The sequence below is a fragment of the Suricata suricatta genome, chromosome 14, assembly GCF_006229205.1.
Source record: "Suricata suricatta isolate VVHF042 chromosome 14, meerkat_22Aug2017_6uvM2_HiC, whole genome shotgun sequence".
Taxonomy (NCBI): domain Eukaryota; kingdom Metazoa; phylum Chordata; class Mammalia; order Carnivora; family Herpestidae; genus Suricata; species Suricata suricatta.
The window spans coordinates 80945951-80973591 of NC_043713.1; the positions used below are offsets into that span (position 1 = coordinate 80945951).

Here is a 27641-nt window from a genome sequence, read left to right on the forward strand (position 1 = left end):
CAGTTTGTGGGAAGAGGACAGAGGGAGAAGCAAGTAATTGAGCAGAGACCACAGTCCTGTTAATAGAGCTTTAAATATTGTGGCAACAAATGAGGATTCTGAAAACTTTTTTTTAATTCCTGTGTAGCAATTTGTACATTATAGCAAAATCTGCATTATTCAAGAATAAGTTACTTGTACAGTACATAAACAATACATAAAAATTTGCCAAATACTTTCTGCCTGTAATGATGCAGAATGGAGCCGTTTACTCTGTTGTCATACAATGTGCTGCTTATCCCAACCAAACACTGGACGTCAGATGTGTCCTTGTTAAGAGGCAGTGGATAATATACTGAGTTCCTCTAGCCTGCGGGAGATGTCAGAGCTCACGTGACGTGTGCGATGAAAGATGTAGCCCTGAATTAAAAGCATGAAGGAGTCCCAGGCAACACTTAGGGAAGGGTTCAAGGCCTTGATTTTAGGTTAAAGAAACTGTTATGTAAAAATAGTGTTCTCTGGCCTAAGATTTTAATGATTGCTATTCCTTTTTCCTACACGGTCCAGAAATGATCAAAGGCAGAAGATTTATACCAGATAAAGCCATATGGATTGCTGGTCTAAAATTCAAGGCAGGTTAGTTGACTTAATTCTTTGGTGCTGGTGACTGTTAGTTTGTAAAAGTTCATTCAAGACTGAAGAATGAAGCTATGGTGCTGGGAACAGTCAGACTATCCTTGTCATTTGCAATTAGAGATAACTGGAGGGTCAGGACGCTGACTGTCCACTTGGCACTCAGAGCCTGGGCTCTCGGTGGGGACCGTTGGTTCCTTGCTGCCAGCAGCGGTCACACTGGGGCCCGGAGGAGGGTGGTGTGGGACATACCATGACGGACATCGCCTTATTGCCTGTGAAGGCATCAAGCCCAGGAAGCCTTTGCCTCTGGCTCAACCTGCTCTAGCAGAAAGAAAAGGCATTGGCTCGGTGTCCGTTCTTCTCAGGCCATGAGGGGGCTTTTTTTTTTCGGGGAGTATTTGAGCTGTCCTGGTCACTTGGACATGTTTAAAAAGGAAACATTTTCCTTAAATATTTTATACCGAAGCAGTCTGGAGGTGGGTGACTCCCAGTAATCTGTCTTGGAATCTGATCTTGTCCTTTGTGGCCAGTGGGTCAGAGCTGCTAGTTTGCTGTGCCTGGCTTGCCTCTTGGCATTACCTGAGAATTGTATGGGGAGAGGCTAAGACGTGAGTGCCCCTGGCTTAAAGAGGCCACGTCCCAGATGCTTACACTTCTGGCTCGAGGGAGGGGACTAACGTGGGTGGTTGCTTACTTGGCCCCTTTCCTGTGCAGACAAGGGGAAAATCTGTACCAGTGACTTGTCAGCATTGACTTTCTAGAAGGAGCTTTCTCTTTTAAAAGAGAAAGCAGAATAGTGCTTGCTTTTCTGGTTCACACCTCGCTTAGCACTCATTAGAGAAACGTGCCTTGTGTAGAAAAGGAAAGGAAAGGATCCTTAGAAAAAGACCACCAATCTGGATCAGAAATGGACTTGCTTTACAATCTGTGAAAACACCCAGGAGCATTGGTTTTTAACGTGGTAAAGAGGGGACTGCTTCCCTCCTCCCCAATTTTTTTTTTTTTTATAGAAGTCTGACCTCTGGGAGTACAGAGAATGGCCAGAAGGAGCAAACCAAACCCTCACCCCAGACAGAGCAGGGAGGGTTTAAATTTAGTCTCTGATTGATGTATCTATAAATGTTAAGTTGTGCTAAACTCTGTTTCCTAGAAGCCACTTTGGTGAGCCTGGTGGCTGTATCGAATGGCTCTGCTGGCACCCAGAGCAGCTGGCTCCACTCTGTCACTGCCCCCCTTGTTTCTGAGCCTCCGCCTGAAAGTTCTGGGAGGAGCCAGCCCCCCTGTGATTTGTATCACTGGTGAAAGGCCAGTATAGATGGAGACTTGACTGCAGAGCCCCCCTCCCGCCCCCCGGCTGTTGGAGATGTGCGCCCGTGTGTATACGCACACACATTCCTCCTCAGATGAAGCAGCTGGAACAGAGCACTGAGTGTGGGCTGTTAAAGGAATTTCTCATTAGTTGTGGCACCAGATTTCCTAGTTCCCATATTGGCTCAAGAATGAGCCTAAAACCTTGTGGGATAGTTTATGAGCCGTTAGATGCTTAAGGGGCTCCAAGCCAGCCCTGGTGGTGAAGGATTTATTAGAAGAAAGGGGCTAGGAGCCCTTCCTCTCTTTTTGCTTATTCCTCCCGCCCCTCTCATCACCCCTTAGGTAAACTGGTTTAACTCTTAACCAAAAAGCTACTGTAAACCAGAATCCAGTTTTTTGTTCATAAGGCACCAGGGTAGAATTACTCCTTGCCACCCTCCTATTTCAGTAGTTGCCTGAATTTCCCTGAAAGGGTGACATACTTCACTTCTCCACATTTAGGAAGGACAGTGGCTACCCAGCAGCAGGTGACTGTCCTGAGGATGCAAAAGACATAGAAGCCAGGCATGCTGGCTCAGACCGAGAACAAGTAGGTTTGCATAGCTGTCTCAAACTACAAAATCGCATGAGTATTAGTTTAAAGAGTGCAATGAAATAAGCAGTGATTTAGTTTTGAAACCTGAATCCTTTGAAAAATTAATCTGAGGTAAAATGTTTAAAAATCATTTTTTAACCTTGAGCTTTGTCCTGAAGCTGTGAGCTGAAGCAGGACTGGTGTGGTCGCCTACGGCACGGGCAGTGGCAGGCCTGCCACATGGACTGAGGCGATAATGGGCAAACCATATAGAAGCCAGGGCTTGTTAGTGTTTTGGGCTTCCTGACGGCCCCCCCACCCCCCCGAAAGTCTGTCATCAGCTGTGTCAGTGAAGGAGCACACTAGGGTTCAGCTGCCAGCTCTGGCCCTCACCCCGCTGCCTCCTGTAAGAGGGATGGGGACTGGATGGGGAAGAACTACATCTGTAAACAGTACGGAGAAAGCCACATGACGGATGGATAAGACTTACAGGAGGCCCTTCAACAGGCCTAATAGAAGGGTCACATCCAAAACGGAATGAGCAGTTAACTGTCCTTAAATCTCTCTCTGGAAGGAAGGAAAGGAGGTTACATTCACAAGTTCACATCTCCGCTTGCTTGTGCTCCTTGGGGGCACGTGTGAGGCCTGGCGTTCCTCACCGCCCATCAGAGAGGTGTGTACTGATTGTCTACGGCCCGCAGATGGCTCCGGGAGGAGGAGTCCATTTCGTAGTCTGAGTCTCGGGCTCGCCCGTTGGGTTCAGGCTCCAGGTGCCGCAGGCTGTTGGCCAGTTCCTCTGGCGAAGGCACCAGGTGGAATATCTGCTCTGGGGGAGAGGATCGGCCCGGGAGGCCCTCTGGGCCCAGCCCCCGTGGGCAGCCGGAAGAATTAAGGTGGGGAAGGCCCAGCTCCGAATCCCAGTGAGCGAGGGAGAAAGGGAACAGGACAGTGTTGGAGGAACCTGGGGGACAAGTGACCAAGAGAGAGACCAACACCGTCAGTCTTAATGCGACAGGCTAAAAGATGGAAGAACACAAAACCATCTCTGTGGCTCTGGGTTTGCAGCAAGCTTTCACCCTCTACCTGGTTCCCTCTGCCACCCACCCCCGTTATCAAGGGTCACACCTGGTGGCTGGGAGACGACTACCACATAGCTGGACAGGCGGACGTCACAGGCAGCACCGCACTCGAGGGGGATGGGCGAGCGCTGGAAGTGGTGTAGCATGTCCACGACGGAGGGGAAGTGGAGGTGCTGCACTCGGCACTGGCCCCGCTCGGTCAGCGACAGGCGCAGGTGCTACAGGAGGCAGGCAGAGTAGGCTCAGGCACTGGCCGCCGTGGGCCTTGACCTGTGGCCGGGGGCCAGCCCACCTGCCATGCCCCATACCTTGGCTATGCCTTGGAAGTTGAACGTGAGCACATACTCCCCGCGTCGTGTCTCACTCTGCCGCACCAGGAACACTCCATGAGCGTCAGGACCCTGGAGCTGAACCAGCTGAGCTGCCTTCACTCGGGAGATGGGGCCATGGAACCAGGGGTAGCAGGACAGGAAGTGATCTGTTTTCTGACAGGTTGGGTCCAGCAGCCCCCCAGGAGAAGCACCTGGTAGACAAGATGGTAATGGTGACCCCTGTGGGCACCTTACGTCCTGGGGTAAAGCTGGTTCTCACTTACATGGAGGACAGAGGCCTGGACCCACTCACCTTGGTTCAGGGAATCTGTGCTTCCCGCCGGAGAGTTGGATGTGCCAGGCTCTAGGGCCGAGGGAATATGCATCTCTGGGTCTGTGCTCTCCAGCCTGCTGAAGAGGCTGAGGTTAGGATCTGGGAAGATCAGGGGAGGAGAGGCTGTGCCCAGAGCGGGGCCCTGTGTTCTGGGGCCTCACCCTTGGCCTGTGCACTCCTGGAGCTCAGCCATCCAGGAGTTCAGCTGCTGCTCGTCCCCCACCTCAAAGATGATGTCCGTCCGGTCCTTCACCTGGCAGGGAGGAAGGGAGTGGCTGTGTGGGTGCCTCAGGTGTGTATGTAACCCGCCCCCCCCTCCGGTGTGGGAAGCCGACTCACCTTCAGGACAAAGGTATAGAGGTTGTCAGGCATCTCGAGGCGTGTGCATCGCCGGACCTCCTGGATATTGGAGCAGGTTGCCTGGAGCTTGGGCTTTGAACTCTAGGAGACCAAAACAGACACTTGAGACTTGTTCCTCATGGCCCTGCACCCACCCAGGCCTCTGTGTTTTCCTGCAGTCTTCCCAGGGACTTTGAGCACTCATGATGCTGCCGAGTAGACACCACAGGCCTGGAGAAAGGTCTAGCATTCTGGTTTGCAGAGCAGGGCCCTTCTTCTCCTGTAGCCTCTTAAATACTGTCTTCACCCCTAAACACTGCGATCTGCAGAAACCGAAGTAGCTGAGCCTGTGGACACTCCAGCTGACATTGTTTGCCTGCTGCCATCTGTCTCTCCTTCCACTGATGGAGCAGAGCCCTGAACCCAGCCAGGCCACAGTGGCTGCTGACCCCCTCATCGAAACAAACCTGGAGAGTGGACATGAGTGTATCCAATCCAGGTCACATTTCCCTCCGTGGTGCTGACCATGCCAGCTGCCCAGGCCATCACGCCTTTTGCGTCTCCCGTCTACCCCGCATCAATTCCCCATTAGCACAGGCCTCTCCTGACCAAACATCAGCCATAGGAAACCCATACCATAACATCTTAAAGACAAGAAACACAATATCTTGGAGGTGAAGTCATTTGTCTGAAGGAAGGTAGATCAGGTTTTAACTTGTGTCCACAGTATATAGCCTAGAACCTCAAACTCCCACATCAGCCTGCCTTCAAGTCTGAGGATAAGGGGGGGGTGGATTTGGCTACACGGTGTGTGTTAGAGGGGAGGGGGAGGTGACAGAGTAGCTTGGCCACCAGCTCTTGGGGCTTCTTGCCAACATGCCTAAAGGGGCAAAGCCTGGTATGGCTGGCCCCAGTTACAAGCTGGAAATCCACACACAACCTTGGGTCTAGGAGGCTCCCATGACTTCCAACATACACAGGGGTTCAGAATGCATGGGAGGTGGTCCCCTATCCCTTTGCCACCAAGAGCACTTTTCCTGGGTCCTGACTGAACCAGGCAGGGACAGGAACTGACCTTGCAGACGCCTGTTTCCAGGGAGCCAGCATCGCTGGGGCAAGAGTTTCTCAGAAAGAAGGTCTCCTCTCCACCGCCCCTCCCCACCCGCTCCTCTTTCTCTTGTGAGAAGACTGATAAGATTGTTTCTCCAGGGTCTTGAGATGACCAGTGGCTGCTTCCAGCACAGGTGAGAAGCAGATGCGAAGGAAGGAAGGAGACAGAGATGATGGAATTGACGGGGAGGCCTGACTGGGCCCTTGCCTCCAGTACCTCTTCTCTTCCCCCAGGCCAGGAGACAGCCAGGTGACCAGCCCGACCAAGCCAGCACGGGACAGAGGCAGAGAGATGGCAACAGCAGGCTACCCAGGGCTAGATTTTGGTGCTGTGGCTTTGGGGAAAATCTGACTTCCACCTCTCAGAAGCTACTTTTCAAAAAGCAGGTCAAGAGCCCATTCCCAAAGCCATGCATGGGGCTGCTTTGGACATGTAGGCACCAGGAGTCCCCAATGGATGGTAACCCTAGGGCCAGGCCACTTGCCTTCCCCCCCCCCCCGGCCCCCCCCTCCTGCTGGAGGGCTGGTGAACAATGAGGCAAGGAACAGCCTGGCTGGAGAGGCTTGGCCACACTGGGGCTCCTCCCAGCATAGGCCCACCCCCCGCAGTCTGGAGGGAGTGATAACTCTAGGAACCCCTAGACACTTAACATCAGACTAAGTTTACAAAAGGAGGGAGCAAGCCCAGGCAGTCCCAGCCGGGGTGTGATCTTTCAAGTTTCTCCCCCACACCCCAGTTTCTCAGCCTGGGACGGGAGCAAATGAGCCGAGGACAGCACCTGCATGGGCCCTGGGCACACCGGAGTGCACGGGACTGGCAGCTTTCATGGCCGGCCAGCCGCTTAGAGCCTGCTTCCTCTCTGCAATATGGGTGAGGTACATGGGCGACTTCCTTCCTTCTCCTTTTGCAGTTGACTCTGCTTGGCCCCCAAGCCTCCCCACTGGCTCTGGGCCCTCAGGATCACCGGGAGGAAGTAAGCCAGGCCAAGAGGGGAACAGGCCTAGTCTCCCTTTCGGTTCCGCTCTGGGCCCTGGCCCCAGGGTGAATGCAGAGATTAACCAGCAAAGCCACTGGTTTCACTCTGAATGTGGGGCCTCCATGCCAGCTCCATCCCCAGCAGCTGAGGAACTGCTGACCTGGCAGCCAGTGGTAGAGAGAGGCTTCCCCCTCCTCACCCACAGCCAGCCCTGGCCGCACAGATGCTGGCTCCCATCTGCCCACTGGCTACAGTGACACAGGTTCTTCCTGAGTCCTTGCAGGCGGCCTGTGGGAGGGCCACCCCCGCCAGCCCGGTTGTCTTGCTTGGAGCCACACAGCTAGGGGCAGAGCCAGGGGCTAAACCCAGCGCTGGTGTATCACATTGTGCTGCGTGATGGTGGGGAGAGCCAGAGGCTCTGCCCAGACCAGAGTGGTGAATGGGCACGGGGCAGAATAAACCCTGCCTGTGGCCGCAGCTCCAGCTGAATGGTCCAAAGCAGGACTTGGGAGCACTAGTCATGTAGGACCAGTGGCTGCATTTCTGGTTGAGCAGTGTGGTGAGACAGGACCGGGATGGAGCGCTGAGCCCAAACCCGGGGGGCTGTGTAGCAGGTACAGGAACGTTAGTTTGGTTGAAATGGCCACACCACAGCAGATACTCTGAGACGAGCAGGGGCGTGTCACTCTCAACAGTGACCTACCCCACAAGTGGGGAACACGTTTCAGCTCCCAGTATCCACAAAACTGGCAGCTTTCCTATGGCCACTATGACTCCATGGGAATAACCTACTTCTTTCTTTGCCTTGGCTGCTAGGAAGCTCAAAGACAAAGCTACAGATCAGCTCTGTCATAGTCCCCACTGTGGGATTGCATCTAGGTTTTATACTTCTCTTACCCTTGTTGGTGTTCAATCCTGTCCTGGTCTCCTCTTACATAACCCTTGACAAGCAGCTCAGCCCTACATCCCTTAGTTTTGTTTGAAAAAAATTTTTAATGTTTATTTTTGAGAGGTGGAGCATGAGCCAGGGAGGGGCAGAGAGGGAGGGAAACACAGAATCCAAAGCGGCTCCAGATTCTGAGCTATCCACACACAGCCTGACCCAGGGCTCGAACCCCTGAACTGTGAGATCATGACCTGAGCGGAAGCTGGACGCTTAATCGACCGAACCCCCCAGGCGCCCCAGGTTTGTCATCTGTAAAGCAGATATTTTTACTTCAGTTTCTATTTTGAGGCAGGTAGTTGGGGAAGGGATGGAGTGAATCTCAGGCCGGCTCCATGCTGTCAGCACAGAGCACAGCCCGACACAGAGCTCAGTCTCCTGAACCGGGAGAGGAACCATGAGATCATGAAGAGCCAAAATCAAGAGTTGGGTACTTACCTGACGGAGCCACTCAGGCGCCCCCGTAAAGCAGATTTAAGAGCTCTCTTCTCACACGGCTGGTAGGTGTGGTGACTGGGGGAGCCATTGAGAGAGAGAAACACGGCCCGATAAACAGCTATTAGATTTCTAGACTGGGGCCCGAGGCTGCCCAAGTGGGTCACATGCAGTGTTCCAGTATGACACGGTTACAGGGGCCGTCTTCCCTCCACGTGGCTCAGGACCTGGACATACATCTGCGTTCTTTGAGCCTTAGCGAGTCTGTAATCTGCTCCTTGCCATCCTGCTTTGAAATCAACATGTAATCTAACCTACCTCTATAAATGCCCTGATGAAGATAAAGGAAAAACAGAATGTAACTTATATTAAAATAAAATGCATTTCAGTGTGACTGTGCAGATAACACAGTGAGCTACTCCAGTGCTTCTGAGTTTGTTTTCAGAGATCAAGAACAAATGAGCCAGAGGGCAGGTTAAGCAACAATTGGTCTGTTCAGTGGACATTAAAACAGGGCAGAAAGTTCCAAGTGCTTGGCTCTAGGTTTGTCATCTCTCAGACTCTTAGAGGGTACCATGGACATTTTTGCCTCAACTAGTAGGTTTATCTGATCTCCTCAAGCCCCACTGCCCCAAGGGCTTCCTTGCCCCCACTGGTGAGACTTTTGACTTCAAATCTGTGTAAGAGGGATTGGGAGGGACAACTGGAACCACACCTTTCCTATCTCTCTAGGCCTTTTCTTCCCTCATGCTGTCACGTGGAAACTGTCCTATGACCTGCCCTGCCGAGGGGCAGGGCTGCAGTCACTGCTGGGTTCTTCCAATGTCTTCCAAGGTAACAGGCTATACCTAACTCTGCCGTGTCCCCACAGCTTTCCTGAGTGGAGCCTGTCACCATCCATCCCTTCAAGACCTCAGCAGAGGGACCGGGCCAAGCCCTCACTGAACTCCAGTGGGAAGGAAATACACAGTCCCTGACTCAAGAGTTTCTACTATAGGAAGGGAGATAGGTCCCAACATGAAGGAGAGAGTAAGGACCCAGACAGACAGGTGGGGGGAGCAGTGAAGGGCCACAGAATCAATGTGGCCTCCCCTCAGCTCAGGAGAGCACAGCTGAGCTCCCAGGCACCAGGAGGGCCCTACACCAAGGCGTGGGGGGGGGCACACGGACACCTACAGAGGCTGATGGGACTTGGGTCACACAGTGGGGTGCTTACAGCAGGGCCCCAGAAGTCTCCATGCAGTCTTGAGGCTGTGGGGGTCAGGTTGGGCTTGCTCTAAGGCAGAGATGTGGAAATGGCAAAATGAGAAGACCCAGGGAGTCCACGCTGAATACCTTGACAGAAGCAGACCTGCTAGTTGGGCCAGCACCGCGCTTACCTCCCCTCCAGGAAGGAGAGGGGAGGGGGAGACAGCACCTAATTCACACCCAAGTAGTGAAGAGCCTGGACACAGAGGGCCCAGCAGTGTGGGCAGGATGGTCCCTCACAATGTGCCTTAGCCCATCTACTGCTTCCTACCCGGCCACTGAGAAGCCCTCATCCAGAGCACGCCTTGAGGAGAGACCTCCCATCATCTGGAATCTGCCAGGCCACACCAGCCCCCTGGTATTTGGGCCCTCACCCCTCTCCTACAGAGGACAGTGATGGGACAGCAGGTAGGATACAGTTGGAGATCTAGGTCCAAGCCTTGCACGTGTCCCACCAGCGCTGGTGCCCTCTAGGCAGCAGCTCAGTGGCCTGGAGCTCAGCCTGAGGTGGCTAGACAGGTTCTGGCTCCACTTAGCACCTCTGGAATCCCGGGCACGGCACTAACCACAGTCTCGGTTTCCTCCTTGGTAATGTGGGGACAGTTCCCTCCCAGGAAGATGGAGGACAGGGGGTGGTCTTGGATAAGGGCTTGAAAACATAAGATTCAGAGCAAACTCCAGATCCTGGTCATAGATTTCTGAGTACCCCCTCCCCACTTCCTGCCCAGAGCCTGAGTGGGTGCTGCTTGGATGAACACAGGATGAGACATCACTGTGGAAAATGTTCAACTGAGTCTTTTTGGTAGGTATCTACCAAAAATTTTCTTGCCTAGTCTAAAAAAATTTTTAGGGGCGCCTGGGTGGCTCATTCAGTTAAAGCATGAGATCACGTCAGATCTCACGTTCCTGGGTTTGAGCCCCGCATCGGGCTCTGTGCTGACAGCTAGCTCAGAGCCTGGAGCCTGCTTTGGATTCTGTGTCTCCCTCCCTCTCTTTCTGCCCCTCTCATTCTCATGCTCTATCAAAAATATATAAAACACTAAAAATAAAATTTGTTATTTTTTTTTACATTTATTTATTTTTTGAGAGACAGAGACAGAGCGTGAACAGAGGAGGGGCAGAGAGAGAAAGAGACAGAACCAGAAGCAGGCTTCCAGGCTCTGAGCTAGAGGTCTGCACAGGGCCTGACTCAGGACTCGAACCTGAGAACCGTGAGATCATGACCTGAGCCAGAGTCGGATGTTCAGCCAACAGAGCCACCCAGGCACCCCTCAAAACACCAGTCTAAATACCAAAAAAAGAAAATGCCTTGTCTTATCCGCCCCCCACCCCCTAAAATTTTAGTCTGGTTACAGGGATCTCAGATGGGAGAAAGACAACTGCTAGGACACAGGCCAGAGTTCCACTTGCTACAGATCTCTCTCTGAGCTACCTGGCAGCCAATGCAAAGAGGGATCTCCAAGAGACGGCAGCCTCTTGTGCACGGAGAATCCCGCGCACGGCCCACTAAAGGCTCGGAGAAGTGCCAGCGCCCAGAAACCTGTCAAACCGACGTGTCCCCCTGACCTCGGCACCCAGTGTACTACTCAGAAGCCATCAGCCTTCTCTTCCTGGGGCTTGGGAATTCAGCTTGGCCTCGACTCTCGCCTCTGCCTTGTCCTCTATGGACAGATGGCACCTGTCCAGCCTGTCCTCGCTCTTGTAAGACCTAACAATGCCACTAATCTCCCATGAGAATCTGGGGTTAGAACGTCTGCAGAGGTGCTTCCACTGGGTCGGGAAAGGTCCTGAGCGTGGAGCACGGGCCTGAGGAAGAGTCAATCTGCTCAGAAGCAAAAAGCCCCCTCCCTGAGGAGGCGCTCCTCCTCGTCTCTCCTGTGTCCAGCTGCAGTGGCTCACACAGCTGTCTCTTCACTGACACCCTGAGCTCAGGAGGGTGTCTCCTTTCCCATCGTTGTCTTCAGCAGGGCACAGAGTAGGTGGCTGTGGATGTTTGCTGGACTCCGCAGAGTGGGAAGGGGGAAGCAAAGGTGTTGGGAGGCTGAGAGAATAGCAAGAGCTAACGCTCCGAGGCCAGACGGCACAGCCCAATCCGTAGGAAGGCGGGGGAGTGGCTGTGGTGAGAAACGATGCTGGCAGCCCCACCCCCACTTCAGTGAGCCCGACTATGTGCCAGGCTCTGGGGTGCAGGCTGTCCGCCACTGGCCTCTGGACTGTTGAGTTCATAAGCTACCACCACTTAAAATGTTTTTCCAATTTCACAGAAAAGAGCATCATGTTGAAGAATGCAGGTAGGAAGGTCGTTGTAAAGGATAATCCTTAACATTCAGTACAGTGATCCTCCCTGCTCCGGGCCGTCGGTCTGCCTGAGGAACAGGGATGGGGACCTTCCGTGCTCCTCCAGTCACCGTGAGGCTGGTGTCCTGTCGCCCCATTCACAAAGGCGCTGCCAAGGCTAAGAAGACCTCCCAGGGCTTACTGGTCATGGCACAAAGGGTGCATTCCAGCCAGCTGGCCTGTGACCTCTGGAAGGAAGCCTGAGGTCTGCATTTTGACATGAGCCCCGGGGGGGATCTGAAACCCCCTGGCGCCCACCTCCCCTCTCCGTCCCTCCTCCCCGGGCTCTGGGCTCTGTCCCATGGAGGCAGAAGGGCGAATGCTGGGGGGCAGAGGAGGTGCACACAGGGAGCCCCACTACAGGATGAGGGGCCCATGCCCTCACCACTGCCCGAGAGACCCTGCACCACCTCGTCCTGTGGCCTCCCCGACCTCAGGTCCTGCTCGTGTCCTGCTCCGAGCGCCGCCCTGGCCATGACCGCTCCTTACGGCTGCACCTGCCGCTCCCTCTGAGGGACAGCCCCCATGGCTCCAAGAACCTCGGTGCCACCTCAGGAAGGCCTTCCTGACACAGTCACAACCACACAGCCCCCTTTCCTTCCTTCCCTGCATTTATCAGCCTGTGCAGCGGGCTCCGTGGGGACTCGGTTTTGTTCACGCAGCACCCTCTCCCCGTGCACAGCAAGGCTTAATGTAGGTGCTCAGCTTCCTTCCCACAGGTACTCCTCACCAGCCTTTTGTTTGCCAGGGGTCGCTGAGTGCTGGGGACCCGGGGGCGTGGTTCAAGGCAGTGAGGGTGGAGGGCATGCAGACAGCTGGGGACACGAGCTGGGCCCCAGGGCGGCAGCTGGCCAGGGGAGAGGACTGGCTGGAAGGAAGACTTGCCACCCGCCCCCACTTACTGCTGTTATCCACCCCCATTACAGATGGGGAAATGGAGGGCCTGAGGGGCAAAATGCACCTGACCTGGCCTCGGGAGGAGCAGCGTGGAGCTGGGACTCAGACCCTTGTGTGCCTAGCCCCAGGGCCCACAGCACCAGGCCTCCATCCAGACGGTTCTTCCCAGCCCTCTTCCCAGCCCTTGTTCGCGGCCCCTGCATGTGCAACACAATGCCTGATCCGAGCTGTGGCCTCAGCAGAGCGCCTCCCCTCCTCCAGGGAGCTTCCTCTGGTCACTAAGTCGTGGTGAGCGCGATTCCTGTGCCTCTCCCTGAGCACGGGGCTTATCAGGCCCGGCCATGACTTCCTGATGAGGCAGCTGCCCCCACCGTCTGACTGGGGGTTCCTCCGGGGGCGGGGACAGGGCAGCAAACCTTGTTCTGAGCTGGGGCCCAGCACCGGCTCTGACCCAGAGGAGGGGCTTGGCGTGGGTTTGTCCGATGAGTGACTGCAGTAGCTGGGTGGGTACCTGGGGCCCCAGCCCTCAGATGTGGGGGAGCAGAGGCAGATGTGGGGTGTGGGGAGTTAGCTCATGCCCCTTGCTCCCTGGCTCCTTCGGGGGCAAACTGAAGGCAGTGAGTCAGTTCCAGGGGCTGACCAAACGCTGGAAGGTCGCTTCCTTCCTTGGCCCCCAACCCCCACCCACAGGCCCTTCAAATGCCTGCTTCGGCCACTTCTGGGGTGACCCAGGATAAATCACTTCATTTCCCTGTTTGTTTCCTCACCTGTAAAATGGAGGTGATAATGGAACCCCCCCACCAGGGCTCCTGTAAGTGGCCCTCCTGTTGCCTGAGTACAGGGGCGTCCCGCAGCCTCACCCGGTTCAGTAAGCCACATCGTTCACCTTGGTCTGCCCCTGTGCCTCATGCCCTCTCTCAGGAGGAACACACACGGGATGGGAGAAGCTTCTAGAGAAGCCACATGATCAAGTCAGTTTCCCCCCTTACCTGGCAAGCAAGAGCCCTGCCCCAGGGCCAGAGGTAGAGACACCCCTCCCCAACCAGAGCCCCAGAAAGGCTCTGGTGATACCCCCAAATAGAAGAACCCTATGTAGAGACAAGGTCCCCAACACCTGCCCTCCCCTTCCCCCACTCTTAGACCCTCACAGGCCCAAAGGGGGCCCTGTGGTGTGTGGGTAATTGGCCAATGACGCTGAGACAGGATCCGGGGGCCTGTCTAAAGCCCGACCTGGAGCGAGCTCCCCTTCAAGCCCATAACACAGCGACACAGTCACAGAGCCCCCTTTCAGAGATGCAGACGACTCCCTACACAGAATCACAGTAACAGGGACACAAGGTTTCTCTCAGATGCTAGAGCAACCTCCCAGGAGAGAAAACACCTGGAGACAGAGATCACGTACAGAGGGAGGCAGCACCCCTAACACACAGAACCAGTCTGGGACCCCCCGACACTCACCGGGCCCCCTCCTGGGATGCGGGTGCCCTAGTTCACGAAGAGGGGCCAAGCATGGATGAACCATGTGTGAGGATGGGCATGAACTTCCACTCTCAGATTGGCCTGTGGGGGGGCCAGACCCAAGTGTAGGGGGGTCGTGGCTTAAGAGGGGCCACCCTTGGGAGTCCCACATGCCGTGTACCAGCTCGTGGGTATGACTGAGCCAGTGAGCCAAGGGGCTAGCCCATCAACCTCCATCAGATGACCTTGACCCCCCCATGAAGGTCACAAGAGTCACCACATCTCCCCTCCCACACCGGTACTCAGGCTGTGCCCTCCAGGAGGCCACCGTCCTAGCCAAAACCTTTGGCCCTCAGGGTGGTAGATTAGGACAAACAACTGTCCCGACCCCGGACCTGAGCTGCTGTGAGGAGCCCACGGATGCCACAGGCCAGTCAGCAACCAGTCTCGGTCATTCAACCTATGTCCTGGGTGCCCTGGAACATTCTTGTGGATGGAAGAGGCATCTCAGTCTGGGAGGGCTCGGCAGACCCAGAGACGGTCCTGAGCAGCGTCACTGGGGCCCAGCCAGACCCCATCCCCTGTGTCCCCACCCCCTCCCTGCCCCGCTGTACACCAGCTGCCACCAGACCACACCTTGAACGACCACATCCTGCTCCCAGAGTCCCCGCCAGGAATCCTCCCTGCCCCCACACGGGCGCAAAGCCCCAGGGCCCATGCACCCTGTCCCCATCTACGCCCTGCCCTCACAGTGCTGCTCGCACCACCTTGGTCCTTGAAGACACCAGGGCTCCGAGAGGCTACGTCGCATGCCCCAGTGCACTACCAAAGCTGGCACTGCCCGTTGGGGCTTTCCTGCTGCCCTGGAGGGTGTGCTCTGCGGACTTTGGGGACAAGCCCCAAAGAAAGCTGACAGGTGCACTGGAGACCGCGAGTGACCACTGCAGGGGTCATGGGGCCACGGGTCCCAGAGCTGGCCAGACCTGAGGTGGCTGCCACCATCCGCCCTGCCACGAAGTCTGAGCAGTCAGGGAAGCCCCCTCCCCCGGGCCGCGCAGGCGTCTGCCGTGCCGGCTGGGTGGAAAAGCTGCGGTTAAGCAGCAGCCTCTGTCGCGGGCCCGGGTGGGGGGCGCACCGGGGGAGAGGGGCGCGTGACACCGGCCACCGGCAAGGCCCGCCGCCTGCCTTCGAAGAATGATGATTCAGGAGAGGTGAAAGTGAGGGCCTCCGGGGCGCCAGGAGGGCTCTGAGCCCCGGAGCTGCCCGAAACAAGAGCCAGAAGCTGGCCAGGTCACAGCTGCAGCCGCCACCGCACGGGGAGCCCCCCAGCCCCCTCCTGAGGTGGCGGGACAGGGCTCGCTGGTGTCACCCCCACCCAGCGCTCAGTGAGCCCGCTCTATGCGCTGTGCCTGCGCACGCAGCATCTCCCGGACACCGAAAAACAACAGGAAATCACACCAGCCACAAAGAATAAAGACCAGATGGATTAAATAATTAAAAGTGAAAAAGAAAACCAAAACAAAACTGGAATAGAACCTAGGTATTTATCCAATCCAGGGAAAAGACAAAGAACAAGACAGTACGGGAAAAGATCGCCGTAGACTTAAAAACCTCAGAGATGAAGAACCTCAGGATCAAAGCTGAAAAGGCAAATGGCAAACCAGGGGAATATTTGCAACATGAGACAGCTAATCATGTAAAAAGTTCTTGCAAATCAACAAGAAAAAGGCAGACGTTGCTGTAAATGGCTTGTAAGCCACAAAAAATGTGTGTGACCAAGAAATGTAAGACAAACAGTCAAAATCCATAGGACAGAAAAGAGACTGGTGGTTGCCAGGGGCTGGGGAGGGGAGGCTGGGAATGGAGACAGTTTCCTTCGGGGTTGACAGAAATGTTCTGGAATTAGTGATGGATGCACGCACCGTGTGCACACCAATGGACTGCACTTTAAAATAGGGAGATGTTATGTGACTTCTAGCTCAATCGTTTTTAAAAAGAGAAATAGTCAGGGGTGCCTTGGTGGCAGCTGACTCTTGATTTGAGCTCAGGTCATGATCTTAAGGCTTGTGAGATCCAGCCCTGTGTTGGGCTCTGCACCGACAGCGTGGAACCTGCTTGGGATCCTCTCTCCGCTCCCCCACACCTCTGCTGCTTACACACTCTCTTTAAACACAAAATAAAACCAAACAAAAAGAGAGAAATGGTCAGTTCACCTCTACAAATGGCAAAAGGTTTTAAAAATAATAACCAGTGTTGGCACTTCTGGCGACGAGAAGATAAGGCTGTTTGAAAAGGATCGTCAGAAGCGTTAGAAATGGCTAGTAAGCACATGAGAAAAATGCCAGCATCATTGGCCAACAGGGAGATGCAAATCAAAACCATGCGAGATACCTCTTCACACTAGGATGCTTATAATCAGACAGACAGACAGACGGATGCCGGCGAGCATGTGGGAAGGTGGGAGCCCTCGCCCTCTGTCGAGGGAGCACCACGTGGTGCGGCCGCCGCGGAAAGCAGCCTGGCACTCCGCTATGAGACTAGAATCACCATATACAGAATTCCCGTATAACCCAATCCACTCCTAGATAGATGCCCAAGAGAAATGAAAACATTATGTCCACATAAAAACACACACATGATTGGTCACAGTAGCCCTGTGTTCACAACAGCAAAAAGTGGGGCACCTTAACATCCACTCACTGATGAATGGATAAACGAAATATCACCTACCCACGTGATAGAATATCATTCTGCCGTAGGAAGGAACGAAGTCCTAACACCTGCTATGACGTGGGTCAACCTTGAAAACATGACACTACGTCACAAAAGACAGAATATTCTCTGGTCCCATTTATTTAAAAAGAACTGGACAGGCAAATCCAGAGACAGAAAGCAAATCTGTGGTTGTCCGGGGCTGAGGGTGGGGGTGGGGGGTGACTGCTAATGGGTGCAAGGTCGCTTTCTGAGATGATGAAATGTTCTAAAAGCAGACCATAGTGGTGTTTGCACAACTCTGTAAACATACTAAAAGCCACTGTGCATGTTAAGTAAGTTCATTTCACATACTTGTAAGTGTAGACGCATTCGTAAAGCCTTCGACTCAGCACTTCCCTTTCTAGGAACTGAGCCTAAGGAAACAGTCAGAGATGGGCACCGAGATTTACATACGAGATGTTTGTCGGAGGGTTACGCATTAGGGCAGGGAAGTTAGAAACGACTGAATAAATACATCACAGCCTCTTGGTGTAAATGAAATATTGCACGGCCAATATGGAAAAGACATTCTTGAAAAATATTTCAGAAAAATGTTAAGTGGAGAACTAACAGGTAACAAAGCAGAATGAAGAGCGTCAGCCTCACAAGGGCCGGGCTTGCGCCCGGAGGCTTCTGCCTCCATTTCCCACAGGCCCGGCACACGGACGGGGCTCCCGACGCCACACTGAACGCAGAGTGACTGAATGCTGAAGGAACTGCAGTGTGGGGGAGATGGCAGAAAAGCAGTGCAAGGGGAAAGGTCACGGAGACGGCTACCAAAATGGAAATGCTGGCTGTCTCTGGGCAGGATGGGAGCGGTTGTCAGTTACCGTTCTCATTCTATGGTTTCTACCATGAGCTTTATTAATAGAAAACACAACACCAAAAAGTAGGAGCTCAAATGTGGGGGCCCTCGGCACAGGAGTTTCCTCGATTACATGAAGATGTCAGATGAAACAGAGCAGGGCCCCCTCCGTTCCACATGGTTCCCCGGAGCCAGGTTTCGCTCTCCACGGCTGCGTGGACCTCAGACCCCCGCCCAGAGTCAGAACTCAAGGAAGGCAGGGATCGGGAGGATCCCGGGCAGCAGCCACAGCGAGGGAGGGTCCAGAGGCCGGGCCGTGGTTGCTGCCTCAAGCGGTCCCCGAGCACGCAGTCACCCCCTGGTTCCAGAGCCTGAGATGTCAACTGAGTCCGTGGCCTGAGCAAAACAGTGGCCTCTTCTGTTGGGGAGGGGAGATAGGAAAAAGGGGTGTGGGGCCCCAAAGAGGAAGCGAGGTGGCCCCTCCTGCCTTGGGGAGGAAGCTGCCCTCCCCCCCTTCCCGCATCACCACTGCCGGCCAGCCGCGCAGAACACAGAGATCTCCGTCTGTGCATTTTGGTTTCCTTTTCCATTCACAAAGCCGTGGGTGGGGGATTTCCAGCCGGGCTGCCAGCTGCTGCCGGGCCTCAGGAGGGCACCTGGGGACCCACCTCTGCGACGTGCCAGCTTCCGCCCCAGGAAGCCCCTTCTTCCACCTCTTGGGTGGAAACATATTGTGCCCTTGCTGAGCCAGCAACGCCAAGCACTGACATTCCATTTTCCAGAACGGAAAGCTGAGGCTCAGAAAGGCCAAGCTCTCAACCCAAAGTCGCCTATCAAGGACACAAGAGCCAAGATCTGAACCTAAACCCGCCCACCTGCCCTTCTCCCTGGCTACTTGGCTTGCAGCCCCGACTACGGGTGACAGCCTCACCCTCGTCCCAACACCCCATTCCTCAAACAAACACAGAAGGCCCACTTAACAGAAGCTGGTGAGTGAACAGGCCCTGGGGGCAGGCGGGGCAGCTGAAGCGCCAGAGGCGCTGGGGGCAGGGGTGAGGAGAAGCGAGCCGCAGTCACCCCCACCCCCACCCAACTCGGGGGCACTTTCTAGTGTGCGGATTCATAGAATTTGAGCTGAAAGGAAGCATGCCGATATCATCTGCCCACAGTCTCAGCAAGGCCGGGCTTGCTCCTGAGCGGCAGACTACTTTTCAAAAATGATCTGACACAGAACCCCAGTAAGGGGCAGGTGGGGCCGCCACGGGAACCCTGCTCACCACCACCCCTTCCTTCCTTCCCCCACCGGTCCTGGAAGGCCCAGATCAAGCCCCTTCGTTGCCCATTTCACAGCTCCGAAAGGGGTGGGGACCAGCCTGGGGTTTGCAAAGCAGCCCAGGGCAGAATGGGCCAGGAGCCCCATTCTCACCTTGGGAGCCTTCTGCCTCTGGTCACCCGGGGAGAGGGTAGGACTGGGGAGCCACCGGCCTCTGACACCCCTGGCTGTCTGCCCACTGGGACAGGGGGGCTCTCCCTGCCCACGAACTTTTCTTTGGGCGGTTTCTCCCCCTGTCTGGGGCTGGAATACCAACTCCTGCCCTCAGCAGGCCCACAGCGGACGCTGTCCCCGGCCCTTCCTCTGCCCTTGGGAAAGTCTTTCTTCCCCTCGACGCCTCCGCTCCCTCCTCTAGGAGACGGCTTCATCATTGTACCCCCTCACAGCGTCTGTGGGGGGGGGTCCCCCCAGCCTGTGTAAAACGCAGTGCCTATCATGTTGAAAACTAATAAAAATAATGACAACGGGGCGCCTGGGTGGCCCCATCGGTTAAGCACCCTACCCTTGATTTCAGCTCAGGTCAGGATCTCACAGTTCCTCAGATTGAGCCCCACGCCAGGATCTGCGCTGATGTGTGGAGCCTGCTTGGGATGCTCTCTCAGAATAAACCGACACCAACATCATCATCATCATCATCATCACCACCACGATCACTGTCACCATGACAACCCCAGCAGCAGCTAAGCTCTGCTCAGTGACGACGCTGTGCTGGGTGCAGGGGAGCGTGGGGCAGCCGGACACCCAGTGAGCCCCTCTCAGCTCCCCACAGGTAGACACTGCCCCTCAGCTAGTTGTAGGAAGTATTTGAGGAAACTGAGGCACGGAGAGAGGGAGGGCACAGAGCCCTTCCCAGAGTCACGCAGCTCAGAGGGGGCGGAGGCAGGACTCAAACCCAGGTCTATCCGAGCCAAAAGGAGGCTGTCCCCCCACCCGGCCGCTTCCTGCCCAGCCCTGCTCCTCGGCCCCCTCGGCCCCCTGCCCCTGAGAGGAAACCACCAGGCCTCCGGCGGACATCCCTTTCTCTCTGCTTCCTCTTTCCCACACTCCGGGGGCAGGGGCTCCGGGTTCGGGCCCCTGGGGCCCACGCTGTGGCTCCTTCTGCCCCTTCCAGCCCTGGTTTCCTCACCTGTGAAGCAGGTGCAGAGGGGGTGCCTGCCCTGAGGAGAGTCAGGGTGAGCAGTAAACAGGCTCAGGGTAAGGCCTCACGCGCCCAGGAGCAGGGGCCTGGCGGTCACCCGGGCTGCCACCAGCACCTGCCGCTGCACAGGCTGCCTGACCTGTGGCTCTGCCTCCTGGACGGACCCTGGGGGGCGGGGGGCCCCGGAGGCCTGGCCGCCTCTTCCCGCAAACTGTGGTCCCCGAGACTGTGTCCCCACTAAACTGGGTGCTCTGTGCAGGTGGGGCAGGGTGACTTCCAGGCACCCCAGGGGTGGCTGCTGCCGGGACACACCTGCCTGACGCTGTGCCTCAGCCACGCTGTCGGCACATGCTGTATCCACAGCCTCTCCCACATGACCAGCCCCAAGGGCAGGAGCTGTGACCATCCCCATTTTATAGATAAGGAAACTGAGGCCCAGCAATCCTGAGTCCCTTGCCCAAGGCCATCCAGCTCAGAAGGCACAGAGTACGAATGGCTCTGAGCCACAATGTCCACCTGGCCCCCGCCCCCCCCCCCCCCAGCAACCCCTAGGGCTAGCGGCCCAGCCACCCCAGCCAGACCGCTTCCTCCCGGGGGTCCTTGTGGCCTGTGGTGCGTGTGGAGGCTCAGGGCTACGGGCTGAGACCCGAGGTGTCCCCGCCATCTCCTTCTTCTACCTCTTCTCCAGGCCAGGGAGCAGAGGCCAAGGACAGAGTGTGCTGGGTGGAGGGGACACTGGCCAGCCCCCTCTGGGCCTGTGTGCCCTCAGTGTCCCCGTGCTGGACAAAATGGTCACAGGGAGCCTTTCCTGGCCTGAGAACTCCAAACAGATTCTCCCCCCTCTACGGGGCCACAGGTTAAACACAGAGCCCCTAGGAAGTCCTTCTGAAGGCTCACTCTGTGCCAGGTGCAGCCTGACTCCCTGGGGTTCTGATCCCAGCCCAGCCACTCAAGATGTGTGGGACCTCAAGCAAGTCACCCACCCATTCTTCCCCTCTATTTCCCCATCTGTGAAATGGTGCAATCCAGGAGCTCTCTCACAGGGCTGCCGTGAGGATTCAGCAAAGTTCCCGGTATATAACAAGTGCCAAACAAATATTGTGGCTAAAAGAGGAGTTGCTAGAACACCATCACCCTCACTGTTCAGAGGAGAGAAATTGAGGCTCAGCCCCCAGACCTGGCAGAGCTGGTAGGGCTTTGAGACCATTTATGCCAACCCAGGCTTGGATATATGGGGAAACTGAGGCCCAAAAGAGCAAAGGGCCAACCTAGCCATGCCCCGCCCCCGGCCAGTGGCCTCTCCCCTCCCCCCGCAGAGCACAGGCCGGGCCCACTTCCTGTGATACTGGCCTCGCTCTGCCGGATCCACGGACTTTATAAGAGAAACCAGAAATCTGGATTCTTCTGTGAAATCTTTACATTTCATGTTTTTAAATACTGGTAACCAATCCAACCTTTTCTTCTTTTAACCGCTGACCAGGAGCGCACGTCTCAGGGCTGGCCAGCCTGGGAGCTGGCACTCTACCCACTGTGGTGGAGGAGCCAGCTGATGAGTGTGGCCGGGGGCTTGGAGGTATCGGGGTTCCAACCTCCTCAGCTGCATGACCCTGAGTGAGTCCCTCTGGCCCTCCCAGACTCAGTTTCTTCCCTGTCAGATGGGCCAGTGGCCTCAACCTCATGGGAAGGACTTGAAGTCAAGTGTTTAGGGCAATGCCTGGCACATAGTAGGTGCCCATTCAAGGCAGTAAATATGCTTCCCCTTCATCCTAGCCCAACCCTGGACATGTCCGAGGAGGGGACGGTGCCACAGACGAGTGGACACGGACACCAGCCCTGAAGAGCACGGGGAGCCCCAAGGCGGCTCCTCCAGCCCACTCCCCCTGCTGGGCTAGTCCCAACAAGTGTCTCGGCCCCTCTGGGCTCAAGTCCTCTAGGTGCTCCCACTGCTCACAGTCTGGAACGCCAAGTCCTCACTGCAGCCACACGCCTGCCACCTAATCCAGCCCCAGCACCTTCCCAACCTTCTCTCTGCTTGTTCACTCTACTCCAGACCTTGGCCATTTGGGTGTTCCTCAAAGTCTCCGGGTTTATGGCCACCCCAGGGGCTTTGCACTTGCCACTTCGTTGACCTGGGACTCCTGCACCCAGATCTTCCAGGACTGGCGCCTTTTCTCACTCAAATGTCCCCTCCTCTAAGGGGCCTTCGATGACCACCCCCATGTGGCGGCAGTCCTGTCTCCTTCTGCGGGCCGGTGCGTAGCAGGGAGCGCCCCCCGCAACACCTGCAAGGATGCCACTGAAACCAGAGAAAGCTGTGACTTCTCGACGCACCTTCGGAGGCGGGAAATAGCTGGTATCTCTCCCAGCTACGCTCCAGCCCTCCCCGCCCCCCACAGCAGTCTGGCTGTGGCCCCCACTTACACCCCCATGAGCAAGGAGCCCCCTCCCTCTGCAGCCCTCACCAGGCCCCTGCTTGCAGATGAACAGACTGAGTGGGGAAGAGATCTGCCAGGGCCACACAGCCGGGCAGAGGCAGAGGCGAAGCTGACCGGTGAGCCCCTGACAGCTGGCCTCAGCTTCTGGCTGACACGGACGACAGGTGCTGGGCTGCGGCGGCAGCGCCTTCTCCAGGCTGGCGCTGTGCCCTCCTAGTGACAGAGCCCGGGTGCGAGTCCAGGCCAAGCCCTGAGCCACCCCACCGGTTGCCAAACCTTCCCACTTCCTTCTCCTTCTGTTAGAGCTGCTCCTAGAAAAGGTTCCAGGGCCAGAGGTCAAGGCTACGCACCTGGCAGCCATACTCAGTCAAGACTTAGAGTCTAAGGATCCTCAGTCCAGAGACGAACTGCCCCAAGTCATCCAGGGAACATTCAGGAAGAGTCCCCAGACTGTTCCAATACAACGGGAAGATGGCGCAAGCAGAAGATTGTCACCTGCTTTGCGGAGGGGCTGGGAGAGGCCCAGGTCCCGGGATGACATTCAGGTCTCAGAGCGACCACCAAGCCGAGACAGAGCCCCAAGGCCCAGCAGCCCCCAGGCCTTGACCTCACCAGGGTCCGGACACCACCCTGGGCCCTATGGACTGTGAGGCTGGACAGGGCCTTCCAGTTGGACATGGAGAATCCAGGCCAGTGCTGGAAATAAATCTGTGTTCTCAGCCCTGAAGTCCTTCCCGTAACAACCATAAGGGACACTGAGTGCCCCGTGGGCCAGGGGCTACTCAGTCAACTGTGCCAGAAGGCGGGAACTATGAGTGGGGCCATTGTACAGAGGAGGAAACTGAGGCTCGGAGAGGTGACATCACTTGCCTAGGGCCCCTGAGCCGGTTTCCCAAGATGGTTTATTTTAAGCAGATGTCTCTCAGGGGCACCTGGGTGGCTCAGTCAGCTGAGCGTCCAACTCTTGATTTCTGCTCACGTCATGACCTCACGGTTTGTGAGTTCGAGCCCCATGCTAGGCTCTGTCCTGATAACATGAAGCCTCCTTGGGATTCTTTCTTTCCCTCTCTCTGTCCCTCTCCTGCTCGTGCTCCCGCTCTCAAAATAAGTAAATAAACATTTAAAAAACTATTTTGTATTTTTATTTTTTAAAGAGTTTAAAATTTTTTTTATTGTAATCTCAACCCCCAACATAGCGCTTGAACTCACAACCCCAAGATCAAGTGTCACATGCCCCACTGACTGAGCCAGGCAGGTGCCCCAGAAACTGTTTTTAAAGATGAGGTTTTATAGGGAACCCCGTGCTGTCACTTAGGTAAGACCGTGGGTCCGGGCTGTTACTTGCCTTTCATGAAGCCATAACCCCAAGACTTTAAAAACAATGAGGAAACAGATTTTATTTGCACTTGCATTTTCTCGATAGCTTCCCATTGTATTTGGCAGAAAGCACTAACTCCTCACGTGACCCTCTAACCACACATACTCCCTCATGCCCCATCTCCCCCTCGGTGCACCCTCCACCCTGGCCTCTTCTGGTCCAGCCTTCATAGCGCCCAGAATGCCTGCCCATTTCATGGCCTTTCCCATGTTGTTCCCACTGCCTGAAACACTGATCCTTTTTTTTTAAGATTTAGTTTTTAACTAATCTCTATACCCAACATGGGGCTTGAACTCACAACCCCAAGATCAAGAGTCACAGGCTCTACTTACTGAGCCAGCTGGGTACCCCAACACTGAGACATTCTTAACTCGGGATTAAGACTGTGGTCCAGAGCACCTGGGTGGCTCAGTCAGTTGAGCGTCCAACTTTGGCTCCGGTCAGGATCTCACAGGTTTGGGCCCCGCGTCTGAGCTGTCAGCATAGAGCCTGAAGCCTGTTTTAGATTCTGTGTCTATCTCTGCCCCTCCCCTGGTTGCGCTTTCTCTCTCTCAAAATTAAAAAAAACTTTTTTTTAATTTTTCAATGTGGTCCAAAAGTCTCAAGACTGACTCACTAGGAGGCATGCCTGGGGGGCTCAGTTGGTTGAGTGCCCGACTTCGGCTCAGGTCATGATCTCACGGTTTGTGGGTTCAAGCCCCGCGTTGGGCTCTGTGCTGACAGCTCAGAGCCTGGAGCCTATCTTCAGATTCTGTGTTTCCCTCTCTCTCTGTCCCTCCCCTGTTCACACTGTGTCTCTCTCTGTCTCTCAAAAATAAATAAATGTAAAAAAAAAAAAAAAAAAGACTCACTAGGAAACTCTGGCAATTAGGACAGTGTGGTGTTGACCTAAGGAGAGACATGAGCAAATGGAACAGAAGGGAGAGTCTTCCAGATGCACACAGATAATCCTTTATTTAGGATAAAAGCAGCACCGCAATCCAATAGAGGAAAAATGGTCACATCGGCCGACAGTGCTGGGACAAATGGAAGAATCATGAGCCCTGCCTCACACCATACATCAAAACTACCTAGAGAGATCTTGGTCCAAAATGTGAAGGCCCCCAAAAATACAGCTTCCAGAAGAAAAGACAAAAAAGATTTTCATGAGTAGGCAATGATTTCTTAAATAGGACACAAAACCATGAACCATAAAGGAAAGCAATTGATAAACTGGTTTTCATTAAAAGTAACAACTTCTGGGGCGCCCGGGTGGCTCAGCCGGTTGAGTGTCCGACTTTGGCTCAGGTCATGATCTTGCAGTTCGTGGGTTTGAGCCCCACGTCGGGCTCTGTGCTGACAGGTAGCTCCAAGCCTGGAGCACCCTGTCTTCAGATTCTGTGTCTCCCTCTCTCTCTGACCCTTCCCTATTCATGCACTCATGCGCTCTCATGCGCGTTCTCTCTCAAAAATATATAAAAACATTAAAAAATAAATAAAAGTAAGAGCTTCTGTTCATGGGGGCGCCTGGGTGGCTTGGTGGGTTAAGCATTCAGACTCTTGATTTCAGCTCAGGTCCTGATCTCACTTGGGACTCTCTCTCACTTTGCCCCTCCCTGGCTCACACTCTCTCAAAATAAGTATTAAAAACAAAAACAAACACATCAACAAAAACTTCTGTTCATGAAAAGATTCCATTAAAGAAGAAAAAAAGTCAACCCACTGAGTAGAAGCTATTTGCAATAAAAGGAAGTGCATCCCAAATATATAAAAACTGTCACAAAGCAATAAGGATAGACAACTCAATAAAAATAATAAGCTCATCACAACAGAGTTAATTCCAGTGACCAATAAACATGAAAAGGTGTTTAACCTCATGAGTCATCAGGGAAATGCAAATGAAAGCTGCAGTGAGAAACTAGCACATATCCACGAGAAGGGCTGAGGTGGAAAAAAAAAAAAACCCAACCACTCTCACACGCTGCTGGCAGGGACATACGATCGTGCAACCACTTTGGAAAAAGTATATGAATTAATTTCTCATAAACATGCACTTGCCGTACGACCTTGCAAGGCCACTTCGAGGAATCTCCCCGAGAGAGCGGGAGCACATGTCCACACAAAGAACTCGATGCAAATTCCATAACAGCACAGAAGTCCCAAAGTAAAACAGCCCAAATATCCAGCAACAGGTGAAGGGCCGGGTGCACTGCGGTATATCCATGCACACGAGCTACTGAGGCACACGGCCAGGTCTCTCTACGACACTATGCAGAGCAAAAGGAGCCACACGAAAAAGGCAACATGCTGCATGACTCCACTTGTGCAAAGTTCCAGAACAGAGAACTGGAACCCCAGAGCAGGAGTCAGTGGGAGAAGGGGGTGGCCGGGGTTCCAGATACAGGAGGCAGGAGGGAGGCCCCCCCCCCCGGGGGGTGGAGTCACAAGGGTATGCACCACCATGGCAACACTGGGCGGCTTCAGAGACACTTCACCCACTTCAGTGTCACTGCCCTGAAGTTTAAAGAGAAAGTTACTTCACACGAGAGGATTCCTTGCCCATGCTCCATCCCAACCACCGAATTATGGCCCCTCGGTTAACTCCCAGAGGCCCCACTGCTCTTCCTTTGAAACACAGTATGATTTATAATTCTGTGTGCCTCTGTAGGTTTATTTAACAGCTCCCACTAAGACGCCAGTTCCCCAGCATGAGCATCTGTCTGGTACACAGTAGGTGCTCAGTAAATATCTATGACATGAATAACTAAGTCTCCTCCATTCAGACCTTGACCCCCGACGGCTAGGATCACCTCTGCTTTGCTTCATCTCTGGCAGAGTAGAACCACAAGGAGAAAGTAACCAGGTGCAAGCCACGAGGTCCCATCAAATTGATACACCTGAGTCAAAGATGGACCTTGTCCGGTGTGTGGACACCTTGACCCTTCAGCCTCAACTGCAGTGGAACTAGGTTGTCAACAAGGGAAAAACACACCATTTTTTAAACTTAAAATAAGACATCAACAAATCATGGGACTTGTGAAGGAGTCCAAATGACAGTTTTGAACCCCCTAGAAAGACCCCTCCTATTTCTCATGGTCAATCTGGGTCAGGGTTTGCAAGGACGCTGACCAACCTGTCACAGCCCACATGACACCCACATACAGGCTCTCTGGACATTCTACCACATCCCCGACAGGTACTCCCCAAAACTGTCATCAGAAACAATGAAAGCCCGGTGGCTCAGTTGGTTAAGCGCTGACTTCAGCTCAGGTCATGATCTCACATTTCGTGGGTTTGAGCCCCGCATCAGACTCTATGCTGAAAGCTCAGAGCCTGGAGCCTGCTTCTGATTCTGTGTCTCCTTCTCTCTCTGACCCTCCCTCGTTCACGCTCTGTGTCTCTCTCTCTTAAAATAAACAAACTTAAAAAAAAAAAGAAACAAGGAAAGCGTGTAGGACGCGTCAAAGCCATTAGGCACGTAAAGAGAGACCTGACGTTCTGGCTAGAATACGGTATGCTGGGACCAGAAAAGCAGTAATAGGGAAAACGCAAAATCCAAATGAACTGAGGAGTGTGCTTTGCAGTAGCGACCAACGCTGGGGCCTCCGTTATGCAAATATGCCTCGTAACATCGTAAGACATTAACAGGCCAGACTGCCTGTGCGGCGTCATGGAACGCCCAACGACCTTTGCAACCTCTCTGGAAATCTAACACGGTCTAAAAGAAACACTTCATCGTGTAAAAAGCCTGCTTCCTCCGGGGGCCCTGCGGCCGCCCGCGGGACCGGCGCCCGGCGCGGAGCTTACCTTGGGCGGGTCGAAGAGCTCGAGCACGCGGTCCGCTCCGCCGT

The 27641-nt window shown here is 54.7% G+C and overlaps 1 protein-coding gene and 1 long non-coding RNA gene across 2 annotated transcripts in view; one reads left to right on the forward strand and one right to left on the reverse strand.

Annotated features, from left to right (window-relative positions):
* Window positions 1-90: 90 nt before the first annotated feature.
* SH2B3 (SH2B adaptor protein 3) overlaps window positions 91-27641 on the reverse strand; it is a 37900-nt gene continuing 10349 nt past the window's right edge. The window contains exons 3-10 of the mRNA XM_029921625.1: window positions 6850-6990; window positions 5639-5989; window positions 4564-4665; window positions 4386-4477; window positions 4204-4298; window positions 3888-4102; window positions 3626-3797; window positions 91-3461 (exon numbers count right to left, since the gene is read on the reverse strand). Of these exons, the coding sequence (XP_029777485.1) occupies window positions 3166-3461; window positions 3626-3797; window positions 3888-4102; window positions 4204-4298; window positions 4386-4477; window positions 4564-4665; window positions 5639-5989; window positions 6850-6990 (1464 nt within the window). The 3' untranslated portion in view covers window positions 91-3165. The remainder of the gene's footprint in view (window positions 3462-3625; window positions 3798-3887; window positions 4103-4203; window positions 4299-4385; window positions 4478-4563; window positions 4666-5638; window positions 5990-6849; window positions 6991-27641) is intronic.
* On the forward strand, window positions 18085-23428 carry LOC115278014. Its single transcript, XR_003902636.1, has 3 exons — window positions 18085-18516; window positions 19375-19629; window positions 21769-23428. It is a non-coding gene; the product is annotated as an uncharacterized LOC115278014 (long non-coding RNA).